General features: G+C 54.7%; 19 protein-coding genes across 19 annotated transcripts; 11 read left to right on the top strand and 8 right to left on the bottom strand.

The window, feature by feature from the left end:
- Window positions 1–46: 46 nt before the first annotated feature.
- On the bottom strand, window positions 47–2233 carry Malapachy_3897 (hypothetical protein; the record flags this gene model as incomplete). Its single annotated transcript, XM_018138356.1, has 1 exon — window positions 47–2233. The coding sequence occupies one exon, from the start codon at window positions 2231–2233 to the stop codon at window positions 47–49; it is 2187 nt and encodes a 728-aa protein (XP_017991828.1).
- Window positions 2234–2630: 397 nt separating this feature from the next.
- On the top strand, window positions 2631–3236 carry Malapachy_3898 (peptidyl-prolyl cis-trans isomerase; the record flags this gene model as incomplete). Its single annotated transcript, XM_018138357.1, has 1 exon — window positions 2631–3236. The coding sequence occupies one exon, from the start codon at window positions 2631–2633 to the stop codon at window positions 3234–3236; it is 606 nt and encodes a 201-aa protein (XP_017991696.1).
- A 21-nt stretch (window positions 3237–3257) lies between these two features.
- Window positions 3258–4790, bottom strand: Malapachy_3896 (betaine-aldehyde dehydrogenase; the record flags this gene model as incomplete). The annotated part of the gene is made up of 1 exon (XM_018138355.1): window positions 3258–4790. One exon carries the CDS (start codon window positions 4788–4790, stop codon window positions 3258–3260), a length of 1533 nt encoding a protein of 510 aa, XP_017991829.1.
- A 140-nt stretch (window positions 4791–4930) lies between these two features.
- On the top strand, window positions 4931–5785 carry Malapachy_3906 (50s ribosomal protein l22; the record flags this gene model as incomplete). Its single annotated transcript, XM_018138365.1, has 1 exon — window positions 4931–5785. The coding sequence occupies one exon, from the start codon at window positions 4931–4933 to the stop codon at window positions 5783–5785; it is 855 nt and encodes a 284-aa protein (XP_017992020.1).
- A 75-nt stretch (window positions 5786–5860) lies between these two features.
- Malapachy_3894 (p-loop containing nucleoside triphosphate hydrolase protein) lies at window positions 5861–6552 on the bottom strand (the record flags this gene model as incomplete). Its single annotated transcript, XM_018138353.1, has 3 exons — window positions 5861–6056; window positions 6084–6503; window positions 6542–6552. The coding sequence occupies 3 exons, from the start codon at window positions 6550–6552 to the stop codon at window positions 5861–5863; spliced, it is 627 nt and encodes a 208-aa protein (XP_017991831.1).
- A 144-nt stretch (window positions 6553–6696) lies between these two features.
- Window positions 6697–8080, top strand: Malapachy_3901 (rab gtpase activator; the record flags this gene model as incomplete). Its single annotated transcript, XM_018138360.1, has 2 exons — window positions 6697–6712; window positions 6747–8080. The coding sequence occupies 2 exons, from the start codon at window positions 6697–6699 to the stop codon at window positions 8078–8080; spliced, it is 1350 nt and encodes a 449-aa protein (XP_017992101.1).
- A 1655-nt stretch (window positions 8081–9735) lies between these two features.
- On the top strand, window positions 9736–10845 carry Malapachy_3931 (hypothetical protein; the record flags this gene model as incomplete). The annotated part of the gene is made up of 1 exon (XM_018138390.1): window positions 9736–10845. The coding sequence occupies one exon, from the start codon at window positions 9736–9738 to the stop codon at window positions 10843–10845; it is 1110 nt and encodes a 369-aa protein (XP_017991673.1).
- Window positions 10846–11103: 258 nt separating this feature from the next.
- On the top strand, window positions 11104–12192 carry Malapachy_3902 (cytochrome c peroxidase; the record flags this gene model as incomplete). The annotated part of the gene is made up of 1 exon (XM_018138361.1): window positions 11104–12192. One exon carries the CDS (start codon window positions 11104–11106, stop codon window positions 12190–12192), a length of 1089 nt encoding a protein of 362 aa, XP_017992104.1.
- Window positions 12193–12391: 199 nt separating this feature from the next.
- Window positions 12392–13361, top strand: Malapachy_3933 (coatomer subunit epsilon; the record flags this gene model as incomplete). Its single annotated transcript, XM_018138392.1, has 2 exons — window positions 12392–13236; window positions 13268–13361. 2 exons carry the CDS (start codon window positions 12392–12394, stop codon window positions 13359–13361), a joined length of 939 nt encoding a protein of 312 aa, XP_017991675.1.
- A 56-nt stretch (window positions 13362–13417) lies between these two features.
- Malapachy_3892 (mitochondrial carrier) lies at window positions 13418–14393 on the bottom strand (the record flags this gene model as incomplete). The annotated part of the gene is made up of 4 exons (XM_018138351.1): window positions 13418–13850; window positions 13878–14199; window positions 14236–14328; window positions 14357–14393. 4 exons carry the CDS (start codon window positions 14391–14393, stop codon window positions 13418–13420), a joined length of 885 nt encoding a protein of 294 aa, XP_017991677.1.
- Window positions 14394–14443: 50 nt separating this feature from the next.
- On the bottom strand, window positions 14444–15601 carry Malapachy_3917 (hypothetical protein; the record flags this gene model as incomplete). Its single annotated transcript, XM_018138376.1, has 1 exon — window positions 14444–15601. One exon carries the CDS (start codon window positions 15599–15601, stop codon window positions 14444–14446), a length of 1158 nt encoding a protein of 385 aa, XP_017991756.1.
- A 66-nt stretch (window positions 15602–15667) lies between these two features.
- Window positions 15668–16823, top strand: Malapachy_3880 (wd repeat-containing protein 61; the record flags this gene model as incomplete). The annotated part of the gene is made up of 5 exons (XM_018138339.1): window positions 15668–15670; window positions 15700–15815; window positions 15841–16222; window positions 16249–16293; window positions 16320–16823. 5 exons carry the CDS (start codon window positions 15668–15670, stop codon window positions 16821–16823), a joined length of 1050 nt encoding a protein of 349 aa, XP_017991781.1.
- A 483-nt stretch (window positions 16824–17306) lies between these two features.
- On the top strand, window positions 17307–19779 carry Malapachy_3837 (5-oxoprolinase; the record flags this gene model as incomplete). The annotated part of the gene is made up of 6 exons (XM_018138296.1): window positions 17307–17334; window positions 17365–17568; window positions 17598–17689; window positions 17716–18575; window positions 18602–18931; window positions 18960–19779. 6 exons carry the CDS (start codon window positions 17307–17309, stop codon window positions 19777–19779), a joined length of 2334 nt encoding a protein of 777 aa, XP_017992097.1.
- On the bottom strand, window positions 19749–20875 carry Malapachy_3821 (phospholipase c p1 nuclease; the record flags this gene model as incomplete). The annotated part of the gene is made up of 3 exons (XM_018138280.1): window positions 19749–20476; window positions 20502–20659; window positions 20685–20875. The coding sequence occupies 3 exons, from the start codon at window positions 20873–20875 to the stop codon at window positions 19749–19751; spliced, it is 1077 nt and encodes a 358-aa protein (XP_017992056.1).
- A 101-nt stretch (window positions 20876–20976) lies between these two features.
- Window positions 20977–21494, top strand: Malapachy_3840 (cytidine deaminase; the record flags this gene model as incomplete). The annotated part of the gene is made up of 2 exons (XM_018138299.1): window positions 20977–21172; window positions 21217–21494. The coding sequence occupies 2 exons, from the start codon at window positions 20977–20979 to the stop codon at window positions 21492–21494; spliced, it is 474 nt and encodes a 157-aa protein (XP_017991543.1).
- Window positions 21495–21556: 62 nt separating this feature from the next.
- Window positions 21557–21927, bottom strand: Malapachy_3866 (hypothetical protein; the record flags this gene model as incomplete). The annotated part of the gene is made up of 2 exons (XM_018138325.1): window positions 21557–21666; window positions 21693–21927. The coding sequence occupies 2 exons, from the start codon at window positions 21925–21927 to the stop codon at window positions 21557–21559; spliced, it is 345 nt and encodes a 114-aa protein (XP_017991636.1).
- Window positions 21928–22092: 165 nt separating this feature from the next.
- On the top strand, window positions 22093–23452 carry Malapachy_3875 (hypothetical protein; the record flags this gene model as incomplete). The annotated part of the gene is made up of 3 exons (XM_018138334.1): window positions 22093–22380; window positions 22409–22563; window positions 22591–23452. The coding sequence occupies 3 exons, from the start codon at window positions 22093–22095 to the stop codon at window positions 23450–23452; spliced, it is 1305 nt and encodes a 434-aa protein (XP_017991665.1).
- Window positions 23453–23456: 4 nt separating this feature from the next.
- Malapachy_3825 (ribokinase-like protein) lies at window positions 23457–24440 on the bottom strand (the record flags this gene model as incomplete). The annotated part of the gene is made up of 3 exons (XM_018138284.1): window positions 23457–23760; window positions 23786–23886; window positions 23916–24440. 3 exons carry the CDS (start codon window positions 24438–24440, stop codon window positions 23457–23459), a joined length of 930 nt encoding a protein of 309 aa, XP_017992052.1.
- A 101-nt stretch (window positions 24441–24541) lies between these two features.
- Window positions 24542–26192, top strand: Malapachy_3845 (peroxisomal-coenzyme a synthetase; the record flags this gene model as incomplete). The annotated part of the gene is made up of 3 exons (XM_018138304.1): window positions 24542–24792; window positions 24821–26107; window positions 26138–26192. The coding sequence occupies 3 exons, from the start codon at window positions 24542–24544 to the stop codon at window positions 26190–26192; spliced, it is 1593 nt and encodes a 530-aa protein (XP_017991713.1).
- Window positions 26193–26340: the final 148 nt, after the last annotated feature.

Raw genomic sequence — 26340 nt, 5'->3', positions numbered from 1 at the left:
GCCAAGCACTACCAAGACTATGTACGGCGGTGTGGGTAGTGCAATGTTACATATCAACAAGCTCATGATCGCCCAGCGATTGATATAGACTAGAGCTCTTCGGAATGCCTGGCACGGGCGGCAACAACGTCTCTTCGCAGGGCGGGATGGAGAAAATGTTAGCACAGTATACAATCATGTCCTCCAACGTTTTGTCTTCTTCTGCCGCCACAGCCAACGACGTCGTGTCCGGGTCCACATCAGAGAGAATCACAGGTGAAAAAACAACAGCCAAATTGGCTACTGTCATTTTGTTTTGCTCCGAAAACGATGCGACATACGACAAATGTATCAGCAATGCACGCAGCGTGGCTTGATGAATAGGCGGCATGCGTCGAATGCGCGATTTGAAATTGGAAAAGCCACTGCGAATATGCTCTTCACGTTCGTGCGTGTACTTTACACGCTCTTCCCAGCGCATCGGCATCACAGGTTCGGGCAGCTGACGCAGGTACAGCTTTAGGATCGATCCGACCAAAATAGGGTCTTCCCGCACTTTGTCGAACTGGAACGAGGCTTCATCCTGTTCGATCTGACTTGTGAGCGCTTGCACGCGCGAGTACTTCGCACTCAGGCGGTAGATGCCCGGCATCTCCACGCAGCGTGGCTGTTCAATAAAATCGATACATTTGCTGAGAATCAACGGAGGACGCACCGATGGCATAATTTGCCCGGTCTCTGTCATAGTCGACGGTGTATTTTGATCGCCATGAGAAAAAGCATAATCAACAAGACCTGTTCCAAAGATTAGATCATTGTATGGTCCATGGAAGTAGTTCACATACTTGACACGTTCATTTTGTACAAGGGAACGCGTGCTCGGAAGCCACTCCTCGCATACTTTCTGCTCCTCTTCCAGGTGGTCCAGCATCCTCACCGCCAGCTGTTCGTCTTGTTGATGCACCGATTCAATTGAAGTACGGATTGCCGTACTCGCACGCACATGTTGCAGCGAAGCATTTTGCATCGTGATGGCCAGCTCACGTCGCCACTCAAGCAAGCTTTTCACAGCGGCATCCAAGGCACGATTGCGCCGCAATCGCAATGTTTCCAAATCAAAGATGGCTTTGCGATACGCTTTGTCCGCTTCCTCCATTTCGCGTTTGGCTTTGGCCTGTTTTACAGCTAGCGTTTGCATAGACTTGTTAGACAGACCTGGGGGTAAGTGCTCTGCTGTCCCTGCAGAGGCCACAGCCGGGTCAAAGGTCGCCGTGGGCGCTGCTGTACCAGGGAGTGGGTGTGACTCTGTGGCTGGGCTGCGATCGGATACATCCAGCATGCGTGAGAACAAGGCATTGAGTCGTTTGGGCGCCTGGTCCCAGCCCTCTTTTTTGCGGAATGTTTCGAGGAAGGAACGATTTGTACCTGACGTTGACGTAGCCGCAGGCAGTGGCGGCGTCGTTGTTGGCGCTGGTGAGGTAGCGGGTGCGGACGAAGGTCCGTCCTGCCCACTCAAAGTGGATGTAAAGGACCCTTGCTCGCTGGGCGGGCGAGGCAGTTCTGCGCTCTCGCGACTCGGTCGCGTTTCAGGCTGCGCTACCAGTGAGCTGGACAGGAGAAGCTGTCGCTGTTCTTCTATTGCACGTTGCTGATGCTGGTAGAACTCGTGCTCTTCGCAGCGCTTTTCGTACGCACGTCGGATGCGTGGAAGTGTCGTATGCAGCATATCATTGTAGTCGTCGACGCAAGACTTTAGGTCGTCCTTGACACGTCGTCGAATTCGCTCTTGCGCGTCACGGAACTGCAGCACAGGCTGGAGTACAGAGCGTTTCCATTCCATGAGCGAATTCAAGCGTAAATCAATGGCCCACATTTCTGAGAGGCGCATATCGCCCCATGTATTGCGCAAGTTGGACAAGCGGCCAGGATCCGGTAGTAGGCCAGGGAGAGTAGCCAGCTTGCGGTTCACACGCATATCCAAATCGCGATGTCGCTCCAACATGAGTTTGACGCTGCGTAAATGTTCTTCTTCCAAACGGAAGCGTTGCTCAAAGTACTGTACGTAGCTCTCACATTCACTCAGGAGCGTCTTAAATGCTTCGAGGAGAACATTAGCGAGTTCGCCAGGCGTCATGAATGTGTCCTGCGGTGGGTCTTCAGGAGGACCAGGGATACCTAGGCCACGTGCATCGATGGCGAAGGTACTGGGATCCGTCATGGCACTCCCTGACGATGCTACAGGGAATTCCGCCATCGCACTACAATGGCGTGAAGTGTCGACGGATGTACGTGTCTATAGGGACGTCGTCGTTCCAGGAATGGACCAAGTATCAATTCGAACGTGGGCCACGCGTGGCGGAGGGAGAGGCACGCGGTGCGTGAAAAAGCGCAGCGGAAATGGATCGGTTACTAGATTGCCTGAGCGCTTGCCACTGTGACGCAGCTCGGTGGCCTACCGCATATTGCGGTTGGGCCCTCTGCACTCCGAGGGTGCGGGGAGTCGGCCGGTTGGCACGTGATGGGCGACCTACGAGGCAGGCAGTGCCTTGGCGGCACGCACGCCGACCAGCCACGAGCGCCCCAGCCTGCCTGGGCATGTGACACAAGGGGGAGAGGGTTCGTGCGTGCGCGTTGCTTCCTTTATTCCCCTCATGCAGTTTTCGTTGGTCCGTGTGTTGTTGGCCTTCTCGGCGCTGGTGTCGGTCGCGTTGGCATTGAAGCATGCTGACGCGAAGGTAACGCACCAAGTGTACTTTGACATTGAGCACGGCGACAAGTCTATTGGCCGCGTCGTGATGGGCCTTTATGGTGACACCGTCCCCAAGACGGTCGAGAACTTTGTCGGTCTTGTAGAACGTGAAGAGGGTCGTGGCTACAAGGGCAGCAAGTTCCACCGTGTCATCAAGAGCTTTATGATCCAGGGCGGTGACTACACCCGCGGCGATGGCCGTGGTGGCATGTCGATCTGGGGCCAGAAGTTCGCTGACGAGAACTTTGAGTTACAGCACGAGGGCCCTGGTACTCTCTCGATGGCTAATGCTGGTCAGGACACCAATGGCTCGCAGTTCTTCATTACGACTGTTCAGACCCCGTGGCTGGACGGCCGTCACGTCGTGTTTGGCCGCGTGCTCAAGGGCATGGACGTGGTGAAGTACATCGAAGACGTCAAGACCAGCTATGGTGATCGCCCGACAGAGGACGTCGTGATTTCCGACGCTGGTGTCCTGAGCGAATCGGACTGGAAGGATGAGCTGTGACTCCCTATGTAGTCCTCACTATTAAATATGGGCCGCTTCGCCCGTGCCCTTAAACCATCCCATCACGGCAGGCTTGGATTCACTCCATAGATGCTTTACTTCCACGTATTCGTCGAGGCCTTTGCTGCCGAGCTCGCGACCGTTGCCCGACATGCCGAAACCGCCCCATTCTGACTGGGCCGTGTAGGCGCCATAGGTGTTGACCCAAACAGTGCCGTGACGCAAGCGACGCGCCACACGCTCCGCACGCGCCTGGTCTTTGCTTTGCACGCCGCCCGCTAAGCCATACTTTGTGTCATTGGCAAGCTCAATCGCTTTAGCCTCGTCGCCATCCGGAAACCTCTCCACTGTGAGGATGGGGCCAAACGTCTCTTCCTGCACGATACGCATCGTGCGATCACACTTGTCAATGACGGTAGGCAAGAAGAAGTAGCCTTTCGCTAGGTGCGGGAATCGTTTTGGATCTGGACGGCTGCCACCACATAGAATCTGAGCGCCTTCCTTTTTCGCAAGGGCCACATAGGACTCAACTTTCGCCAAATGCTCTGCCGAGACGAGTGGGCCAGTTTCCGAGGCAGGGTTCAGGCCATCGCCCATCACAATCTGCTGCGCACGCTGCACTACCCCGGCCACAAGTGCATCTGCAATCGACTCCTCTACAATCAAACGAGCGCCAGCTGAGCATACTTGGCCGCTGTGCACAAATACGGCCGTAAGCACATTGTCCACGGCCCAGTCCAAGTCGCAGTCAGCGAACACCACATTGGGGTTCTTACCACCCAGCTCTACCGTGCACCGCTTCACTGTTTGCGCACAGCTGCGAATGATGTTACGTCCAGTTTGTAGACCGCCCGTAAACGAGACCAAATCCACATCCTCACTCTCTGTGAGCGCAGGGCCGATCGAAGCACCCGATGCTGTGAGAATTTGCACCGTCTGCGGGGGGAAACCAGCCTCGACAAGTAGCTTAATAAGGTAGATGGATGAGAGAGGAGTGACTTCAGAGGGCTTCACAATCACGCAATTGCCAGTGGCCAGCGCTGGGGCCAACTTCCAGCAAAGCTGGAGAATTGGGTAGTTCCATGGAGTGATCAGCACACATACACCTACTGGCTCATGAATGATCTGGCTTGTTACCGTATCAGGGATCAAAGGACCTGTCACTCGCTTGTCCTGACCCAGTTTCAGAGCTTCCTTCGCGTAAAACTGAAACACATTGGTTACATCATCAATATCAATCTCACTTTCGCCAAGTGTCTTGCCGGTATCGATCGTCTCTAGTCGAGCTAATTCCGCTTTGTTGGATTGCAAGAGTTCTGCCATCCGTGTGAGTAGCGCGCATCGATCTTCGTAGCTACGGTGGGGCCAGTCCGAGGTGGTGAAGTACCGCTTGGCACAGGCAATAGCACGTTGGGCATCGTCAGCCGTGGCCTCATCAACCTCCATAATGACAGATGCATCATATGGGTTGATAGTGGGGCGCGTCTTTCCATCGCTGGAGGAGCACCATTGCCCGTCGATAAACAGCGTTGGCCTCGAGATTGGCACCGACATGGTCGTAATGGAACTTTTCTCCACTTGCATCGGGGTCGATGAAAAGGTCAGGCAGGTCATCGGGGCTGGGTTCTCACTCACGTGATGGCGAGTCTTCCTCGTCCCAGCCGTGGTTGACTTTCATCGATCGCTTCGCAACGATGCTGCGTGCTTTGGCCTCCTCCGTGGCACGCCCTGTAGTGCGGGCCTGGCCTTCCACAGTACAGGCTCGGAAATTTTCCATGTCGCGCCAAACGTATAGTTTCTGGGATACGGTTCTCCCGCTTATTCAGGGTAACCGTCGTGAGCGTCAGCTGCAGCGTAAGCAGGGCGGTTTGCTCCCAGAAGACTACGAACGTGTGCAGCGTGACCAGCGCCGTGATGAGATGCTTGCAGCACAATCATCTACGGGTGATATGCTGGTAGAGGATGCAATGGATGCACCTGAATTTCGTGATGAAGACATCAAACGTCGCGCTTCAGAAGAGAAGCGTCAAAGGCGGCTGCAGCGCAAGCGTTGGGGTGGCACTACCGAGTTGGGCGGCGAGGAAAAGGCAGAACATAAGTACAGTACAGCTGTGTTCCGCATTAGCCCACGGAAGCTCAACCTGCTTGCCAACCAGATTATTGGCAAGCCGATTGATTTTGCCATTGTGCAAATGCAATTCAGTGCCAAGCGCGCAGCCCGACGAGTCAAGGCCACACTTGTAATGGCGCGTGATCATGCTGAGGCTAAGGGTCTGGATCCATCGTCGCTTGTTGTGTCAGAGGCCTGGGTGACCAAGGGCATGTTTTTGCCGCGCCTGGATATCAAAGGACGTGCTCGTATGGGTATTATGCATCACCCCAAGGCTCGTCTCAATGTAGTCCTCCGACCTGGCAAGACGTGGGAACAGCGTGATGAGGCTCGTCTGGAGAAGGCGCGTCGCCAGGTTCGCAGTCTGGGCAGCGGCGGTGTGGTTCGCGGCAGCCCGAAAATTGTTAATGGTTTCCAGCGCCCTGGATGGGCTTGGTAGAATCCATAGTGCTCACACATACCCCGTTTGATACACATGCACAAAAGAGCCTATACCGGCTACGTATACTTCGTTCTACTCCAAACCGCGCTGTTGACGCCACGCATGAATCCACTGGATGATACGTTCTACGTTGGACTCCATTTCATCGGCAGATTCACTTTGCAGTGTGACAATTGCTTCAGGTGCATATGACTCACGAGCCTCTTCAGCCACAACGCCCATGATCTCTGCCTCATTATTCTCAGCAATTTTCTTTTCCGAATAGTTTCTACTAGGTTAGTGCTCGCATACACACCGTCTTTCCAGGCGTTTCCATAGCAACTGGTGGTCACAACGGAGTACAATTACCAAATCGACCCAGCGTTCAGGCCATGCATCGCAAGTGTGCCAGTCAAGCACAAGACCACCACGTGTCTCGTCGTCTTCGCTCACGTCACGCGCTTGCTCGCAGCCTTCTGGGTCTGATTCAAGCGAGTCCGGCGCTGTTCCACCGGTGAGCGGCTCTAGGTAGTCCAGTAGTTGGTCTTCATCCACTTCATACGAGTCCCATTCAGGATCATACGATGCATGAAAACTTTTCTCTTTGACAAGAGGGCCCACGTTAATATGCCGAAGGGGATGCACTCCACTTTCCATCGCAAACGTCTCGCAGATCTGCGAGGCCAAGGTGGACTTGCCAGTACCTGGCGTGCCAGTCACCACAATATTTGGAAACCTGCATAAGTATGTGAGCCTTTCTCCGTCATCACGTACGAGCGCACCATTGTGGATCACGCAGTGGCCTTCTCGCAGATTTTGCTCGACGTGGGGCCTGTCTCCACATATATCCGCATTGTTGGAATTATGAAAGCGCTTGGGGCACACACGCACGTCGGTTTACGATCTACCACACCTTGTAGTTGAGCAAGATGGATGAAACTTACGGTATGTATTCTAGGCTTTGGCTAACTCTTTCTAGATGCTGTAATTCTTGGCACTGGTGTGTCTGAATGTGTTCTTTCTGCTTTGCTCTCCGTGGAGGGCAAGAAGGTGTTGCACATTGATCGTAATGACTACTATGGTGCTGAATGCGCTTCATTGACTCTCTCGCAATTATATAACAAGTTCCGCCCAGGCGAGGCCGTGCCGGACAGTATTGGCCGTGATCGTGACTATGCCATTGACATGATTCCCAAGTTCATGATGGCCAATGGCGAAATTGTAAACATGCTTGTACATACTGATGTTACTCGTTACCTGGAATTCAAGCAAATCGCAGCCAGCTACGTGTACCGTGACAAGCGCATTGCTAAGGTTCCGAGCACAGAGATGGAGGCTGTGCGTTCGCCGCTGATGGGCCTGTTTGAGAAGCGCCGTGCAAAGCGTTTCTTCGAATTTTTGCAGAAGTGGCGTGACAACGATGCCTCGACGCACCAAGGCATAGATCTCGACTCGTGGCCTATGGAAAAGGTGTTTGCGCATTTTGGCCTTGAGCCCGGAACAAGGGACTTTATCGGCCATGCCATGGCTTTGCACCTGGATGATTCGTACATGCAGCGCCCGGCGCGCGAGACCTACGAGCGTATCCTGCTGTACATGTCGTCCATGGCGCGCTACGGCAAATCGCCTTACATTTATCCACTGTATGGCCTAGGTGAACTTCCCCAAGGTTTTGCTCGTCTTTCTGCTATTTACGGTGGCACTTACATGCTGGACAAGCCAGTAGATGAGGTGGTTGTCGATGAGCAAGGCAGCTTTGTGGGTGTGCGCAGTGGCGACGAAACCGTGAAGGCCAAATTGGTAATCGGTGATCCCAGCTACTTCCGCTCGGTCGGTGGCAAGTCGCTTGTCCGTGAGACTGCCAAGGTGGTTCGTGCCATCTGCCTGCTCAAGCACCCTATCCCCAACACCGACAACTCTGACTCTGTACAGTTGATCATTCCGCAAAATCAGGTGGGTCGCAAGCATGACATCTACATTGCCGAAGTCTCATCAGCGCACAATGTTTGTGCTAAGGGTATCTATGTGGCGCAAGTGTCAACGGTCGTGGAGACCGACAAGCCAGAATTGGAGCTCCGCCCCGGTTTAGAGCTCTTGGGTGAAATTCATGACAAGTTTATCACGATTTCTAACCTGGAGGAACCTTTGGAGTCAGGTAAGGACTCGAACATCTTCATTACGCGCTCCTACGACCCTACCTCACACTTCGAGACGGTGGTGGAAGACGTTCATAATGTCTGGCGTCGCATGACAGGAAAGCCCCTGGTGCTGAAGAAGCGCGAGAGCAACGAGGATGCGCAGGTACAGGCTTAATGCGGTGGCAGGTCAATGCACATGTGCGGATACCGCGGCTGCTGCCGCTGATCGTGGAGAGCCTGTCAGCTTGATTTTATATAGCCTTACGTACGACGTTTAATATACATATACTTTGATTGGCCGATCGGGACCGAGCCTTGGTTTAGGTTGCAGAGAGGTTCGGCGTACTGAGCCAATGACATAATGCTGTTCTGCATTCGGGGCCTTTGTCGTGTAGCAAGCAATGTGTCGGCAGGTTGCGCGCTCGTTGTTCGTTCGTGGGACAAGCAGCAGCAAGGTGTGCTTTCCACTATCCAGCCGGTAAAAAGAGCAAATTACCATTGCTTTGCCACAGAAGGCCATAATCCCGTCATACTCAAGGCATTGCAAGGCAAAATAAAAAAACTGATTTGTAACTGAGGCTGACTGGGTCCTGTGGCAACACGATTGCGCTTTTTCTCACCTCGACTGCATCGTCTTATACCACCAGTGCCGCCTTATCGGTGGCTAATCCCTTGCTCACTTGCCAATGGGCATATTAGAGACATTGTCGAGCTTAGCAGGGGGACTCAATGCTTTGCCAGTTTGGCTCTCTGGGTCACCCCTTGAGGGTGGCGAGGCATCTACCAAAGAAAGTCCTCCCTCTGCTTCGTCTCTTTCACGAAAGAAAGCCAAGCCTCTACGAATAGATACTCTGAACCTGAAGAAAACACGATCTTCACCCCTATCGCCAACAGAAGCAAACCCACTATGGACTGCGAATCTCTCACCTACAGACCCTACCTCGCCGGATTCTGCCCTAATGCTAAAAGGTCAGCCTGCTCAGGCTTCCACAAGCCCTATCGATGCGCCTGTATCTTTTTTCTCGTCTCAAGTGCATCGCCGTCCTTCAGATGACAACGAAAGCTTGAGTATTTCGCCGAATGCTCCTGTGACACCCCACACTCTTTTGTTTCATCGGTCTACTGACATGCTATGTCCAGAGCACGAGGCCTCGAGCCCTATCGAATCATCCTCTTGGTCGTCTGGGTCTAAACTGTGCGGCAGCCATGACTCTAATGAAACGGCGCCTACCTCGTGCGAAGAAAACTCTCCTGAGTTGAAAGCGGATACAGAATCGAATTATTCTGTGGCGACGATTACGAATGAAGAGCGTTTGGGTATCATCAATTCTTTGCTATCTAGCTACCATCTTCAAGGAATGAAGGTACGTGGCCGCCAGCGTAGCCGCAGCGATGTGGGACTTCGGTCCGATTCTTGGTGCGAGTTCCGCGGTCTCCCATCCTCTGTCGAAGAGTCGAAAAGCCCTTCGCCGTCGAAGAACACATCCTCTTTGAGGCAAGAGTCACGAACCGCTGCGAACTCGCCGCTTGCATCGCCTACACTTGCTTCCCTCTCTCACTGTCCGACTGCATCCGTTTGACAAACTCGACTTCTCGGCATACGTATCAGGCATCGGTGAGCCCATCGATCCAGATATTGAGCCTAGTACGAAGGTGCAGTGGCAAGCCTTTCGAAACCATGCTCGAAGCCGAAGTCTCCATCGTTTTGATACACGGCATTCTCGTTCTATGCTACACGGCCATCAGGGGCGGTTGGAGGAGCACCTTGAGAATAGACTGGGTCTGAGCCCACGACGATGGACGACTTCGCCTCGTCCACCGCTATCGTTAATGCGAGACACAGAATTGATTCCCGCGCTAAAGGATCTGGGCAAGCCCGTGTGCGAACCAGGCTATGTCCTTCACCGCAAGCAAGAGGCACTGTCTGATGCGCCTCCAGATGCTCAACCTCCTGCGTCGCCTGTACTTGTCACCAAACCTGATGCCCTCGATGATATTCCGGATATGGAAATGGCACAAGAGGCCCGTGGGATGTCGACTCCCAAACCCAAACCCGCAAAGCTCAGTGATGCAGACGAGCAAGGGTTTCGAACTGTGTTACCGCGTCGCCGAAAGCAGCGTGAACCTGTGCACCCACGTGTGCTACGCTCCGAGGCGGAGGAGCCTGTGCCCCCCTCGCTCGATGCTTTTGCGGATCCAGAAGCGGATGATGCCGATGAAGGGGAGGAGATGCGTGGCCGATCACGTAGCCGGGGTCGCGGTCGACGGCCTTCTGTGCAAACGAGCAAGCCTGTGGGCTCCATGATTTCGCCCAGCAAATCTTCTGCGTTGGGCGTCTCCCACCGACGCCCAACTCTTCAGCGTCGCCACACGAACATATCGTATGCTTCGGCAGCAGCGCTGAAAAGCTCGCAGGAAGACCAAGTCATGGAGCCGCTGACACGTGGTCGCACACGCGATCGTGGTCGGGGCCGTAGTCATCATGTGGATGGAGGGTCTGACGATACGGAAATGCGGCGTGGTCGACGTGAAGCTGTGAAAGTGATACCCACGTCGCAAGATGGTGCGGCTACTGTGGAGAGTGAGATACGAGATACTACGTCCTCTTCAGCTACCGGTGAATCGCAAGTGCTGGAAGACTCACAGGCGTTGCAACGTTCACGTCTGCTTAGCAACGGCGCTCACTTACTTATGCTGAGCTTGGAGCTGGCCATGATTCGACACCATAAAATCAACTCGCCACTGAAGCCGCGATGGGGGAAGCGCCGAGAAGATGATTTCCGGCCTATTCCATCGATTGAAGACCGTGCGCGGCAATTTTTGCAGAAACAGCCAACGTTGGACAAGCAGGCGCTTCCTTCTACCAGGGCTTCTTTGTATCAGTATGTGGATGATCTCGGGTCGCGTCTCAAGTATGGTGTGAGCGCTCCCTCTGTGTAATGATTTTGCTTTTTTATGCATGTTTCATATATGTTCATAGTAATGCAACCTATCTACTACGACACATGGCACCGTGTCCTACCTACGTTTGGGACCTTGCGCAGGGGCCAACGGTGAGCTTGGCACCGTGGACCAATCAAGGTGCGTACAAAATGCATGACGTAACAAGTGGGCCCGAGCCGGGGCACTCCATTCTGCGTTATTAGAAATCGGTAAAGCGGTTAGACCGACTTTCGTTTCCTTACAACCATATACGTGATGTCTTCGCTTCGTTCGTCTGTTCGTATGACTCGTGCTCTGCGTGCCACTGCGCCGCGTGCCTTTGTTGCTGCTCCACGCATGGGTGTTCGCGCCTACAGCACGCCTGCCGAGCCCAAGTCGAGCAACACGCCGCTCCTTTTGGCTGCGCTTTTGGCCGGTGCGGGTGCCGCCTACTACATGCGCGACGACCTGAAGAATGTCCTGGGTGGTGCCTCAAACAAGGTGCCATCCAAGGAGGACTATGAGACTGTGTACAAGGCGATTGCGGAGGCCCTGGAGAAGGACTCGTCCTACGATGACGGCAGCTACGCCCCTGTGGTCCTCCGTCTTGCCTGGCACTCCTCTGGTACATACGACAAAGAGACCAACTCGGGTGGCAGCAATGGTGCCACTATGCGTTTCCAGCTGGAGGCTACGCATGACGGTAACGCCGGTCTGGAGGCCGCTCGTAACTTTATGGAACCCATCAAGGCCAAGTTCCCGTGGATCTCGTACTCGGACCTGTGGACCCTTGGTGGTGTTGTAGCTATCCAGGAGATGGGTGGTCCAAAGATCCCGTGGCGCCCGGGTCGTGTTGACAAGCCGGAAGATCAGACGCCTCCGAACGGCCGTCTGCCGGACGGCGCTAAGGGCCAGGACCATGTGCGCAATGTGTTCCACCGTATGGGCTTCAACGACCAGGAGACTGTGGCTCTCATTGGTGCACATGCTGTGGGTCGCTGCCACTCCAACCGGAGTGGCTTTGATGGTCCGTGGACTTTCTCGCCGACCTCCTTCACGAACCAGTTCTACGTTCTTCTACTTGAGGAGGGCTGGGTCCCCAAGAAGTGGGATGGTCCGTTCCAGTACGTCGACAAGAATTCTGGCTCGCTCATGATGCTCCCGTCCGACTACAGCCTTATTAAGGACTCGTCGTTCAAGAAGTACGTTCAGGAGTACGCCAAGGACGAGGACAAGTTCTTCAAGGACTTCAGCAAGGCCTTCTCTACGCTGCTGGAGTTGGGTGTGCCGGCGGAGAACTTTGCCAAAGGCGCGGAGGGTCTTGGCACTTCGACGCCTCTCATCTTCAAGGCTACGTCGGAGTAAATTTGGATCTTGTACGATAGGCTGTTTGTCTATGTTGTACGTAGTTTTTTCAACGAATATTACGCATGCAGCGGTGCCTCGTTGGCGTTGGCGTTGGCGGCCTGTGCCCATGCTATGTAGGTGTGTATATAACATGCACGCGTAGCTCGGCCGTTCGTCGCAGCTACGAGTTTCCTGTTCCACATAGACGGCATTGACGATGGACTCGTTGACCTTCGAAGTGCAGAGTCTGTTTTACCAGAGCGCCTACCGTGGATGCATAGCTCTTGCTCAAATGCATAGCCCATCGGGCCCCATCGATGACGAAAGTCTTCTGCGACTTGTGTATGCCGCCCGATCCGCGCTGGCACTGGGTGATATCCCAGGGGCTCGTCAGCTGTTGGGTGATGATGCAGAGCAGCCCGTGGCTATGTCTGTGCTTCTTCTTGCCGATTTCATGGAGATGCACCATGCCGGTGATGAGGAGGGTAGTGCTGACGTGCTGGAGCAAATGGCTACGCTGCTCGACGTTGTGGAGCCCGGTGAGTTGGCCAGTGATATTGTCCGTTACAACGTTGGACTGGCTCTCTATACCAAAGGGGATTCTACCAAAGCCCTAGAGACTCTGGGCGTTACAGGCACTGGTGGCAGTACGAAGCTGGAGTGCATCTCGTTAGGTGTGCACATTCTCTTGGCTATTCATCGTGTAGATTTGGCGGAGAAGGAGTACTTGGCAGCCCGGCAGTGGGGCGACGACTCCGTGCTTGTACAGTACATGGAGGCATGGATCGGTCTCGTACGAGGTGGTCGTTCCACACAGCAAGCGTTCTATGTATACGACGAAATGAGCCAGAGCTCCACCATCGCCAACACACAAAACATGGCTCCTGCCTTGATTGGCAAAGCTGTGGCGCAGGCAGCGCAGCTGGATGTGCCCGCTGCCTCCAGTACGCTGCAAGAGGCAGCTTCTCTTGATGCTGACCATCCGCTTCTTTCGGCCAACCAAGCGGTGGTCTCTGCGTTGGCGACCAACGTCCCAGCCGAGGACGTGGACAGCTGGATGAGGTATGTACATCAGCTCTGTACTAACGCACAGCGCACATACCAATGCTGTACCCGACTCCCACCTGGCAAGGATGTGGGAGGAAAAGCGAGCTGCGTTGGAGGAGGCGGTGGCGTCCATGGCATAGTATATGTAGATGTCGACTTCGTATTAGTGTATGTTCCAATCTATCTACAAAATCATTCACATCTTGGAGAGATAGCGCATAGCAGTCTCGAAAGCGACGAAGGTGGCTGCATTTGCGAACGGCGCCCTGATCAGCGTCGGCTCAAGGCCCTTGATGAAACCGCGAGGACCGCTGTGCGAGAGTACATGACGGACCACATCAAACGAGTTACGGAAGCGGCGTTGGCGAGGGTCCATCGCGTCGGTCTGCATGTACGACTTGACCACATCAACGGGGTAAATCATAAGCCACAGCACAATGCCAGCTGCACCGCCTGCCAGCATCGAAGTGAAAGCAGGCAGTTGCTCACGCGTCAGATTGTCGGCGTCCAGCTTCTTCTGCACGAGATACTCGTACGTCAAGAAGTAGATACCCATACCATGACCTTCACGAAGGACCGTAGGACCCATCCCGCGGAACACGCCCGAAACGCCGGAGTGGGAGATGATTCTGTTGTGAGTGTTTGTGTATACGTACTGCTTCAAGCAATCAAACGGACCACGAATCGCATTGCCCTTCTGGGTTTGGAGGCGAATACGAACCTGTTCGATAGGACCTGCCAGCACACTGTTCGCTACCCCACCCATTACACCGGCTGTGTACAGCTGGGGACCGGTGAGCTCCTTGATCGCAGGGTTCGCACGCTCGTTTTGGTAGGCAAACATACGCTTAAAGTACTGCACCACACCAAACTGAATCGACACACAGGCACCTACACCGATCAAAGGCATGAGCGTGCCCTTGTAAAACGCCATAGGGCCCTCACCCTGCAAAATGTGGGTGACACAGTCCACCACACCTATCACATGTCAGGCCGCGCTCACCCTATACATACCTTTGTATGTGCCCGGCGGCGCCGTTTGAACGCGAACCTTCACAATATCGAAAGGCTGGCCGACTAGCACTTGCGCAATACCACCAGCCGTGCCTTGATCGTAAGAGACTTCCTAACATACCGGCCAAAACGTCCTTCGTGCTGTCACCGAGCGGCATTGAGTCGATATCTAAGTTTTGTTGGCACGCGCAGCCCGCATACGCGGGCCCTATGGCAGATACGTGTGGAGGCGTCGCCTATATGCGTCCAAAACCGCATGACGCTGCAGGACAGGGGTCAAGGGTCCCGTCACTGTACTAGGAAGACACGCGAGGGTGTGTAATATAGCAAATAGAAGGGCATCCAACGAGGTGGCCTGTGCCGCGCCCAGCATCCATCCTTCGCCAGTGGAGGCGTCCACATCGCTCGCTAGGCGTTGCGCCACAGACTCGAGGGCCTCAGCAGCATCCCTTAGAATGGCCGCCTGGTCAAGACGTAGCGAAGGCGGCAGAGCATCCACATCAGCCATGTCAGTCGTTTGATGCGTCGATGTACCACTAACAAAGCCCACCCAGTCAACAGAGTAGCCTGGGACAAGCGTGAGTGGGTTTCGCATATCCGCGACATAATCGCTACCATAGACCGCCGCCAAACTCGAAGGCGAGGCACCAGCGGTACTTAGGCGTGCCAACTTCGCATAAGCAGCCTGTTCAGGCGTACGCTCCCCAGGTAAATAGGCACCGAACCAGCGACGTAGTAATGGCACAGATGCGGGTGGTGGTGTATATGCACCAGCGCGCAGCGAGGCCAATACGACACCCGCCATAATTCGACCTTCTAGAAGGGATTGCCAAACAAGTGCTTCGTTACCTGTGGTACCTGGCCAAACAGGTTTTTCCTTCGACTCAGGGCGCGTCAATGGGTAGTAGTTGTCCATGAAATGTGGGAGATATGTAGCGCCAAGCACCGGTGGCATCACAATACGACCATTCTCTGCTTTTTGCATGGCCTCTGGCATTTGCAGGAAAGGCGTAGCGTGCTCGGGCGACCAATATGCATCGTGCACGGACTTGCATTCAAAGGGCACGTCGCGGAGCAAAAACTCCATTTGCCACCGCAAAGAAACAGGATCAGCGCTAGCCCATGATGAGCTGACATTGTCCAAAGGGGGTGTGATGTAGAGAACTGGGTTGGTGGGCGACGGCTCTGCCTCGGCCTTTGACGCTACAACGTGCGCCGCAGGCCATGTGTACCACGGAAACTGCGCAAAAAGACGGCGTACAACGTCAGGCATAGGGATAATAGGTCGCCTACGCACGGAAGGAGACGGTGTGGCAGGCGGAATCTCCTCCCACTCAGGGTACGTAGCCGTAGAAGCAGCGGCCATCGTGGTTGAACAACTTGAAGGCCAAGGACGATCGAGTGGAGGAAGGGCGGTCAGTGTCCCTCCACGATGGTACGTAGACACGCAAACTCACGCGCTAGTCTCTGCAGTACTTGGAAGACTGTGAAGTGAAGGGAGGCGAAGATGCTATTTGGACTTCGGCATGGACAAAGCATGGCGTCGTTGTCGGTCGAGCCTCTGGGCGTGTCGATGTGATGTATGTATTTTTGTACTTACGGAAGCGATGTAACTGAAGCACAAATTTCACAGGCAAATTCGGATACACATACCCTAGGCATCGTTTCGATGAGTCCTAGCGTCAATGATGATCTTCTTCTCACTAGCAGCATGGACGGATCCGTGGCTTTGTGGCAGTGGTCTGATCGTGCACTGTCGCGCCTTGCGCGACGTGAGCATGTGCGTGATGTACAGGTTGATGGCGTGGCCTTTAACGTGGACGTATGGGCGAGTGCGCTACACCCCTTGGGCACCAACTTTGCGGTCGCGGGCGAAGGTGCTCATGTATACCTCTTGTCCACTGACATGGCGACATTTGGCGAAGGCATTCGTAGGCTGCCTGTGGACGATGTGGAACCGAATTCGTACGCTCTTTCGTTGGCCTTTGTACGTGTGCATAGTACTTACAAGAGAATCATGAAGGTGATTTGCTCGCTATGGGTACGAATACAGGCACTGTATGTATTGGCCTTACTCATCTCAGGTTTATGTGTGGCATGTCGAAGAAGGCACGTTGCTTGCACGTATTGCCGATCATGCAGAGCCCATTCGTACGTTGAGCTTTTCCCTACCTAGCTCTATGTACTCGGATCATTTGTACGTGGGCTCTGATGACCGAACGACCACGGTGCACGACGTACGTGCCATTCGCGCCAAAGAGGCTACGAGTGCTGTCACAGCATTGCAAGGCCACAAGGGCTGGATTCTTCGTGTTCAAGCAGGAGGTGACGGTCGTGTCGTAGCCACCAGTTCATCCGATGGCATGGTACGGCTGTGGGACATCGGTGCCTCACCTGTGCAATGTGTTATGACAGTGGCCCAAACTACGCCGATTTGGACCGTGTCATGGCGTCCTGAGGCAGCGCAGGCTTCCAACGATGCGACTGCAACGCAGCTGGTGGTGCCTGGTAGCCAGTTTGTCACAGGGAGTGATGATGGCACTATGCGCTTGTATCGCAATGCAGGTGCTCAAGCACAAAATTCGTAGCTATATACACGAAACGAGGTAACTATGCGCCACGTTGTTCGCGGCGCTGGCGCATAAACTCCTTTTTGCATTGGCGGCTGGGTGTGAGAAGGGCGGGTGGGGACACCTACTAAATGAAGAATTCGTTGTGACACACGGTTTTGTCATGCCCGTTCTTATCAAGACACCGCATGGATTGCATAGCCGCCTGCTTGCACGGGTCTGTGTACTTTGACGGCATGTTATCATTGAGCACGCTGTGGTGCTCTGGAATCCGAGCGGACAAATCAATATCAGGTGACAGTGGCGAAGGCATTATGTCAGGGGCGAGCGAGTCAAAGAAGGCCGTGCCAGATGTTCGCGCGCCACGCTGCCTCGGCATGTGCACGCACCCAACATGGGCGGCCCGATTGGGTCCTATGAACAGATCATGTGTGGAGGTCATCGGGCCCCACATTTACGGTACGAGACGGCGTAATGGTGTCTTGTCAGCCCCCCTCCAACATGCCCAAGGGAATTCAGATTGCAATTGGTATGTGAGAAGGCGTATGCTCATTCTTAGATCGTGGTGGAACCTTCACGGACTGCCTGGGAAGGATCCCCTCCGAAGTGCCTGGTGAGCCACCGCACGACATTGTGATTAAGCTCCTTTCGCGTGATCCCAACAATTATCGGGATGCACCGACAGAGGGCATTCGACGTATCCTGGAAAAAGCCACAGGTCGTACCATTCCTCGCTCTGAAAAGATTTCTACGGAAGAAATCGGTATGTACTCATTTTCGCCTTACATGCAGAATACATTCGTTTGTCGACCACAGTGGCAACCAATGCCCTACTTGAGCGAGATGGTGAGCGACATGCCTTGATCACGACCAAGGGCTTTGGTGTATGTATCACGGAGACTCACAGCAGGATGTTGTGCAAATTGGTAATCAAGCACGCCCACACATCTTCGACCTGGCTATCCACAAGCCTGAAGTGTTGTACAACGAAGTGGTCGAGGTGGACGAGCGTGTCACCGTCGTAGGGTACACCTCGGATCCGCAAGCGCAAGAGCATGCAATCCAGTTCTCGTCGACACAACGCGATGCGCACGTTACTAAGCCCTATTCCGGCCGTGATCAGCCACCTAGCGCGGGTGCCTATGGCGCTGAATACCAGGCGCCTGAGATTGTTCGTGGCGTGTCGGGTGAAGCTGTGGCGATTCTCTCACGTCCAGACGAGAAGAAAGTTCGTGCTGAGCTGCAGCGTCTCTACGACGATGGATACCGCAGCCTGGCCATTGTTTTCATGTTTAGCTACACCTACCCTGAGCATGAGCAGATGGTCAAGGCGTGGGCCAAGGAGATTGGCTTCCCCAGTATCAGCTGCAGTGCCGAGCTTATGCCGATGATCAAGATGGTGCCACGTGCCACATCAGCGACGGCTGATGCGTACTTGACACCGGTTCTGCAAGCGTATATTGACAGCTTCTTCAGCGGGTTCGACTCGTCGCTTCGTGATGGCTCGGCAGGTACGCGTGTGGAATTTATGATGTCGGATGGTGGCTTGACATCTGTGGACCACTTTACGGGCCTCAAGTCGATCATCAGTGGTCCTGCGGGCGGTGTTGTAGGCATGGCCTTGACCACCTACGATGCAAACGACAGGCGCCCCGTGATTGGCTTTGATATGGGTGGTACATCCACCGATGTGTCGCGCTACGCTGGTCGCTACGAACAAATTATGGAAACGACGATTGACGGCGTGACCATTCAGAGTCCTCAGTTGGAGTACGTACCATCATGTCTTACCACAGTGTCAATACGGTGGCGTCCGGTGGCTCTTCGCGTTTGTTCTTCCGCAACGGCTTGTTTGTGGTCGGCCCTGAAAGTGCGTCGGCCCACCCAGGCCCAACGTGTTATCGCAAAGGCGGTCCACTGGCCATTACAGACGCGAACCTCGTGACAGGTCGTCTGGCGATTGAAATGTTCCCGAAGATCTTTGGCCCGAACGAGGACCAGGGTTTGGACGTCGAAGGCTCGCGTGCTGCGTTTGAGGCTCTTACGAAGCAAATCAACCAGGAAACGGGTCGTAGTCTGAGCGTGGACGAAGTGGCCCAGGGCTTTATTCGTGTGGCCAACGAAGCGTACGTATATACAGCATTAACATGACAGCATGTGTCGTCCGATTCGCTCTCTCACTCAGGCTCGTGGCTATTCCACCTCGAAGCACATTCTGGCGTGCTTTGGCGGTGCAGGTGGCCAGCACGCCTGCTCAATTGCTCGGGCCTTGGGTATCAGCACAGTAGCAGTGCACAAGTACTCCTCTATTCTGTCGGCCTACGGCATGGCGTTGGCGGACCGTGTGTATGAGCTACAAGAACCATCGAACGAGACTTGGGCGATGAGCTCTACGCTGGACGAGACGACATCGCATGGACGTATTCAGGCGCGTGTGGACGAACTGACGAAGCGCGTTACCGACGAGCTGCTGCACCAAGGCTTTGCACGTGAGCGTGTGCATACAGATATCTATCTACACATGCGGTACGAAGGCACGGATACCGCGCTCATGACACTCAAGCCGGCCGACAGCTGGGATATGGAAAAGGTGTTTGTGGAGACGTATCGCCAAGAATTTGGGTTCGTGCTGGCAGGCCGACCGATTTTGGTGGATGACATCCGAATTCGTGGTATTGGCCGCACCTTTGACTCTTTGGGTCCCTCGGTGCTGGCAGAGTACACGATGCAAAGCCAAAAAGGAGCGGATGCGTTCCCTGAGGCCAAGGCGCTGGCCGAGGCGCCGCGGCGTCCAGTGTACTTTGATGGTATGGGCCGTGTGCCTACCGCGATTGTCCGTCTGCGTGACCTGGATGTGTTTGAGCATGTGCCAGGTCCTGCGATTCTCATCGACGAGACACAAACGATCCTTGTCGAGCCACGTTGCAAGGCGCATATGCTGAGTCAGGCCGTGATCATCCACATTGAATACTGAGCGCGGGCCTCACGATAAAAGAGAGTGTTAAGGATATACGCTAACCTCACACCGGCCATCGCAAGTGCCTTTTCCAAGACCATGTTTTCGTAGACAGGATCCAAGTACACGGGTATGGCCACGTCAGGGCTTTTTACCACCCCTGGTAATATAGCGAGCACCCACGATAGCATGTTCAATGTCGAACCTGGAACCGGGTATGCAAAAGCGTAGCGGCAGCCCATGGCATGCATCTCGCTGGCCCATGCCAAGGGGCACATGGGCCCCTTGGCGCTGGGAGTAGGGTCGGACACGCCCGCAATATGCATGGGCTGTGAAGGGCAGGTTGTCCATTCGCGCCAATCTGGCCAGCGTGGATGAACAGGCGCATCAGTACCTTGCCCTAGTCCTTCCACCAAGATCCACCGGACGTAGGCATCGTACTTGGTGCCACGCAAGGCCGTGGCCCAGGCAGGACGATCAAGAGGGACGCTGTAGTTGGACAGCTGCTCGATTCGACGCTCCAGCATATGCGTATCCCATACTTTGTGTAGATTCGCATGCTTGTCGCCAAATCGGACACGGATAAAGTTGCCACCATGGGCCCGGCCCACGATGTGCAGTGGCTGATGAAGGTCGCCTACGAGATGCGTCATGAACCGCAAGGCCGCTTTTCGGTGTGCATGCTCTTGGAAGAGATGTGTCATAGAGGGAAGAACTGGTGTCAATGGTCTACCACATACTGTTCAAGATATGCTTGGATGAATGAAAACCTTGCGAGCCAAAATCACACGTCGTAGGCGGATGGTCGCCCACCGCATTCACGTAATGCCATTTGGACGTCCATGGCATACGAATCCGCACGCGATCGGCCCATGTAGCAATATCAGCCAGGTGACACCTTTGATTAGCTGCGCTATACATACTGTGTTTGGTTGTGCACCCCCGGCCATGCTGCTTCGTACTGGGACGATGAAGGGAGCAGTGTACACAAATACGAGCGCACGGATGAATCCAAGAACGACTGAGCGATGGTAGCCACAATTTCATGGCCCGTGCTGCCCCATGCTGCCACGTAGGAAGCGCAGCAAAGAAGCCACCACCATACAAGGCGCATCGTGCCACTCAACAATGCCGTGCGCACGGATCGTTCTTCGAGAGAAGAGAGTGGAGGCGCACCCATCTCGGCCTTGTCCCACGACTCGAGTGCCTCTGACTATGGTGGACGTGGAGGCACTACGAGCTATCCATGTAGCAGATGTGATACAACAGGCCGTGCAAGCGAGACAGGTATCGTATTCGCCCTACAGGTACGTTGGTTGTGACTTACGCAGTTCGTTCCGCGTGGGCGCCGCGCTCCTCCTTGAGGATGGCACCATCATTGTAGGCGCCAATGTGGAAAACGCGTCGTATGGTGTGTATAGGGTAGGCTTATATCAGGTGCCTGCATTTGTGCAGAACGCTCTGCGATTGTCAAGTGGAAAACCGAGGCTGAGCACAGGATAAAGCGCATCATTGGGGTCGGTGTCAGTGCTGATACGCCTGAGCCATGTACGCCCTGTGGCATATGTCGGCAAGTGTTGCGTGAATTTTGTGACCAGGACACACCGGTATGGATGCCATGGAAAGACTGGACACCAGCGCACAGGGAACAAGAGCATGTCTTGACATTGACCCTAGCTGAACTTCTACCCAACAGTTTCGGTCCCAATACATTGCATCACCGAACCAGATAGGTTGTATACTACAAATACCTGTACAAAAGCTACAGGGCCATATTTTTCGAGTTGATAAGAAATTACTCGCCTGTGATATAGTAATGGAGCCGACGAAGCGCCATCTGGCCGTACGCAGGCAATTGCATCATGGCCATGATCACGCCAAAGAGCAAGGAAATATAGATAACCACTAATGGTTAGACAAGAAATACGTACGCATGAAAAAGACTTCCGGTGGCTCCATCACCGAGAAGGCAAAGCTGCCTGAGGTCTTCGTCCAGATACGCCACCAAACATCCAACAAAGGTTCATAAAAAGGCTGCGAGGGACGTGTGGGTGGAACGCCCCATTCTTCGGTCTTGGTAGCGTTGGTCTTGGCTGAGCCGGAACGCTGACGCAGTCCATCTACCGATGCCGCGCTTTGCGCACCAGTTGCCAATGTCGCCGACATGAAAGACAGTGAGAGAGTATGGGCCCTTGCTCAGGGCGAGGCCCTGAGAGAGGCACGACCCAAGACCGCCTGGATGCTGTATCACGTGATCTGAAGAAGGTCGTCGTCAGCGTGTCTTTCCAGGCTCTCGTCCTACGCGGTGCCTTCCTAGCGAGTTCGTTCACCATGTCAGGCTCCATGACCAACCGCCGCGTTTTGCGGTCCTTGGACCATATGTGGCAGGGCACAAACAACAAGTTCATCCGCAAACTCCGACCCACACAAGCGCAAACGACGCCGGCGTACGTGCCTCCGAAAGACCGCATTGCGTTCTGGAACATTGTGCCCGGTGACGTTGTCAAGCTGCGTACAGGTGCTGTAGGCCACGATGAGCAGGGTAAGCAGATCCGTGGTGAAGGCATTGTGACCTCGATCGACCGGACGACCAACCGTGTGTGGCTGCGCGATCCAGACGTATGTACCCTATTCCACTCACCGCTAGGAACATCGTAAACTCGCCCCGAAGAATATTAAGCATACCGTGCCGCGTCTTGTCGACCCGGAAGCGGGCGAAGAAAAGGGATACTCTGGCAATGTGACATCTGTGCCTCGCCCCGTGCACTACTCGAAGCTGATGCTCAAAGTGCCTGATACAGAGTACGTACAACCAAGTCTCACACGCAGAATGTACGCCTCACGCATTGTCCGCTCGAAACCATTCTATGATCGTACCAAGGGCATGTTTGTATGGAAACGTTTCGCGATTGTCAAGGCGACAGACGAAGAGTCGCTGCGATCTGGCCAGGCATTGAAAAAGATTGAAGTGCCATGGCCCAAAACACCAGAACGTCCACGTACATTTAACGCGACGCATGCTGATGGCCGCACGGTGGAAGAAGAGACGTGGGTTCCATGGGTACCGGAAGACCCTGTGCTGTTGCCAGCACGCAAGCCGCGCTCAACGCCAGCCGGTGAAGAACAGGCGGCGATACGCCGCGCTGTATGGGAGGCACAGCTGGCCAAGAAGCAGGCCGCTGTGGCCTTGGCTACACAGGCTGTGCCAGCAGGCGCCAAGACATACGCTGGCTTTTCGATGCGTGAATCCATTCGACCCCCGCCGGTTGCACAAGCGCCCAAAGTCTCGGAAATCATTGATTTGGAACGTCAACGCCTCGCTGCGTTTGTGCAGAACCCAGAAACTCAATCGCATGTGAGCCAAGGTGGCCAGATCTTTGCAGCGCAGGACTACCTGACCATTGCGCCGCTTACAGGCCCTGCTGCTGGCGGCGAGTGGGGTGCGCTCGAAGAAGCGTCTGCCGGCGTCCAACGTGACGCCCGTGGCCAACTAACATCGCGCCCGGGCCAAGCGGATGTGCACGCGATGCCCATTGAGCTGCTGATGGGCGGTGACCTTGCGAATGAGCGTGGTCTCAAGTGGCGTATGCGCCGCTGGAAGCAGAACCAGGCCCTGCAGCAGGTCGAAAAAGTGGTGAAGGACCAGGAAACCCAAGAGCTTCTCAAGGAGCTGGATGTTCTTCGTGTGTAATCGTCTATGTAGAGCCAAAAGTACTTTCATAGGCCGGACCGATTTCGTCCAAAAGGTCGTTGGCCAACATGCTACGACGCAAGCGCGCAAAGCCACGGCGTGAAGCTACACGCGTCACCGTAGAAGCGCCTAGCGCTGCTAGGAGGGGCAGACGCTCGGCAGGAATGGAGGGGAGATCCTCGCCAGCCTCTGTGCGTTCCTCGAACCGCTGGGCCCATGCGAGGAACGTACCAAGAGTGCCACTGAGCAGATCGCCCTGGCCGCCACATCGCTTGAGACCGCCTTCTTCGTCGCATATGACAATGTCGCTAGGGTGAGTAGGTACGTACGTACGTCGGTGTCACAATACGGTCAACTTGGCCCTTTTCTACAATCGTCAGTCCACCGAGCGCGATACTCAAGCGCTGGGCTGCATCGTCGGACGCTTCCACACCCTGGTGTCAGATACATCGCACGCACGTACCATGGCATCGCACAGACGTTGAAATTCCACGACGTTGGGCGTTAGAATGGCCCGTTTGTAGCCTTTTACACTCTCGGGATCGTTTTGAACGAGCCATAGTCCGTCTGCATCGACAACAGCATACAGGTTCGACTCCCGCGCGACTTCCAACGCCACACGAGCAAACGACTGCATAGACGTATCGCGGCCCAAGCCCGGGCCAATGACCACACTATGCAGACGCTTGAACAGAGCACGAAGCTCGTTCCGAACATCTTCTGTGCTCTTCGTATGGTCGAGGATGGGGTGCACAATCAGGTCAGGTGAATAGGTCTTGAGAGGCGGGGCGGCTTCCGGCGCACAGATCGTAAAAGACATATCACATCCCAAGCGCATGCTCGACATGGAGGCGTAGTACGGTGCACCAGTGTATTCCTTGCAGCCGCCCAAGATACCTACACGACCAGCCTGGCCTTTGTGAAATTCAGGCAGCAGCGGCGAAATAATCGCCTGCACTTGGCTCCGCATCGATCGTGGCGTCGGCATGGTAGGTAAAAAGCACGTGGGAAACGACGCCCCTGTGCGGGGTAAAGCCCAGGGGTCGCCGGTACCCCGCCGAGAAGCCTACGACTCCCCCTCTCTCCACAATGACTCCCACTACGTTAGCATCTACACTATTTTCGCCGCGTGCAGGATACGATGCCTCAGCGGAGGCTATTCAGCTGCCTGTATCGACAGGCACGCCTGCGTCGTTCACGTATGCCCAGGTTCAACAGATGGTAGCGCATGTGCAAGCGCAACTGGCCTCGCTCGATCTACCGGCAGGTTCGACCGTAAGTAGCAGCTTGATCAACAACACGGAATTCGTTGCAGCTTTTCTGGCCACAGCTGAGGAAGGGTATGTATGCGCGCAACTAACATGACAGACTGGTCGCTGCGCCGCTGAACCCTAACTACAAAGAGGCAGAAGTGCACTTCTACCTGGATGATACCAAGTCGAAGTTGCTGATTTTGCCGCATGGTACACTGAAAGGGGATGGTGCCTCGGATGGCGCGCTTGCGGCTTTGAAAGCTGCGCAGGGTCTTCAAGTGCGTGTAGTCGAAATCAAGCTCGATGTGGCCACTGCGACCATGAACCTGCTTGATGGCGACACACCGCTGCCCACGGCGACCACGCGGCAGGCCCATGAGAACGACACTGCGTTGGTCCTGCATACGTCTGGCACTACAGGTCGACCTAAGGCTGTGCCACTGACCCACAAGAACTTGCTTACCTCGATGCACAACATCCAAAATACCTACAAGCTGACACCGCAAGATAAGACGTTCCTGGTCATGCCCCTATTCCATGTACATGGCCTACTCTGTGGTCTATTGGCCTCGTTCTTGGCCGGTAGTGCTGTGGCAATTCCTTCGCGTTTCAGTGCCTCGACATTTTGGGAGGATGTGCAGGCATGCAAGGTCAACTGGTACACGGCTGTACCGACCATTCATCAGATTGTGCTCACGCTCGACCGTCCTACGCCGCTGCCGCAGTTCCGCTTCATCCGTTCGTGCTCCTCGTCTCTGTCACCTACGACATTCCATGCGTTGGAGGAAGCGCTGAATGCGCCGGTCCTCGAGGCGTATGCCATGACAGAAGCATCACATCAGATGACGTCCAACCCGGTGCCTCCCGCCAAGCGTAAGCCAGGCACCGTCGGTATTGGACATGGTGTCGAAGTGAAAATCCTCAACGAAAAGGGGGAGGAACTACCGCAAGGCCAGAATGGGGAAGTCTGTGTTCGTGGCGCCAATATCACTCATGGCTACCTGAACAACGACAAGGCCAACCGAGACAGTTTCTTCCGGACAGAGTTTGGTAACTGTCCGCCCGAATCGGATGGCTACTTGCGTACGGGTGACCAGGGTCGCAAGGATGAGGATGGCTACCTGGTGCTGACGGGCCGTATTAAGGAACTGATCAATCGCTCTGGTGAGAAGATCAGCCCGTTGGAAATCGACAGCGCTCTTCTGTCTCTTTCGGGCATCAAAGAAGCTGTCTCGTTCTCTATGCCTCACGATATGTATGGCGAAGTGGTCGGCGCAGCTGTCGTCCTGAAAGAAGGCGCGACGGGCATTGATCAGGCATCGATCCAGCGCGACTTGGCGGAGAAGCTGATCAAGTTCAAGATTCCGGAGAAGATTTGGATTGCAGAGATTATCCCGAAGACGTATGTATCTCTATTGTACTGACCATGCAGGGCCACAGGCAAGATCCAGCGTCGCAATGTCGCTAGCGCCTTTTTGGGTGCCTAACTAGGCGTTCGTAGACGATGAGCAGCGCCAGGCAGGCCTTCGTAGACACATCAGTGATGTCAGCCTCCACATCATAGGTGCCCAAGGCCCAGCGGCCGTCGCAGCAAGTGTCTCCATACGCATCGACTAGCGGCTTTCTTCTCGCACT

Source organism: Malassezia pachydermatis (assembly GCF_001278385.1).
Source record: "Malassezia pachydermatis strain CBS 1879 chromosome Unknown scaffold4, whole genome shotgun sequence".
Classification (NCBI taxonomy): domain Eukaryota; kingdom Fungi; phylum Basidiomycota; class Malasseziomycetes; order Malasseziales; family Malasseziaceae; genus Malassezia; species Malassezia pachydermatis.
This window is presented reverse-complemented; position numbering and strand designations above follow the sequence as displayed.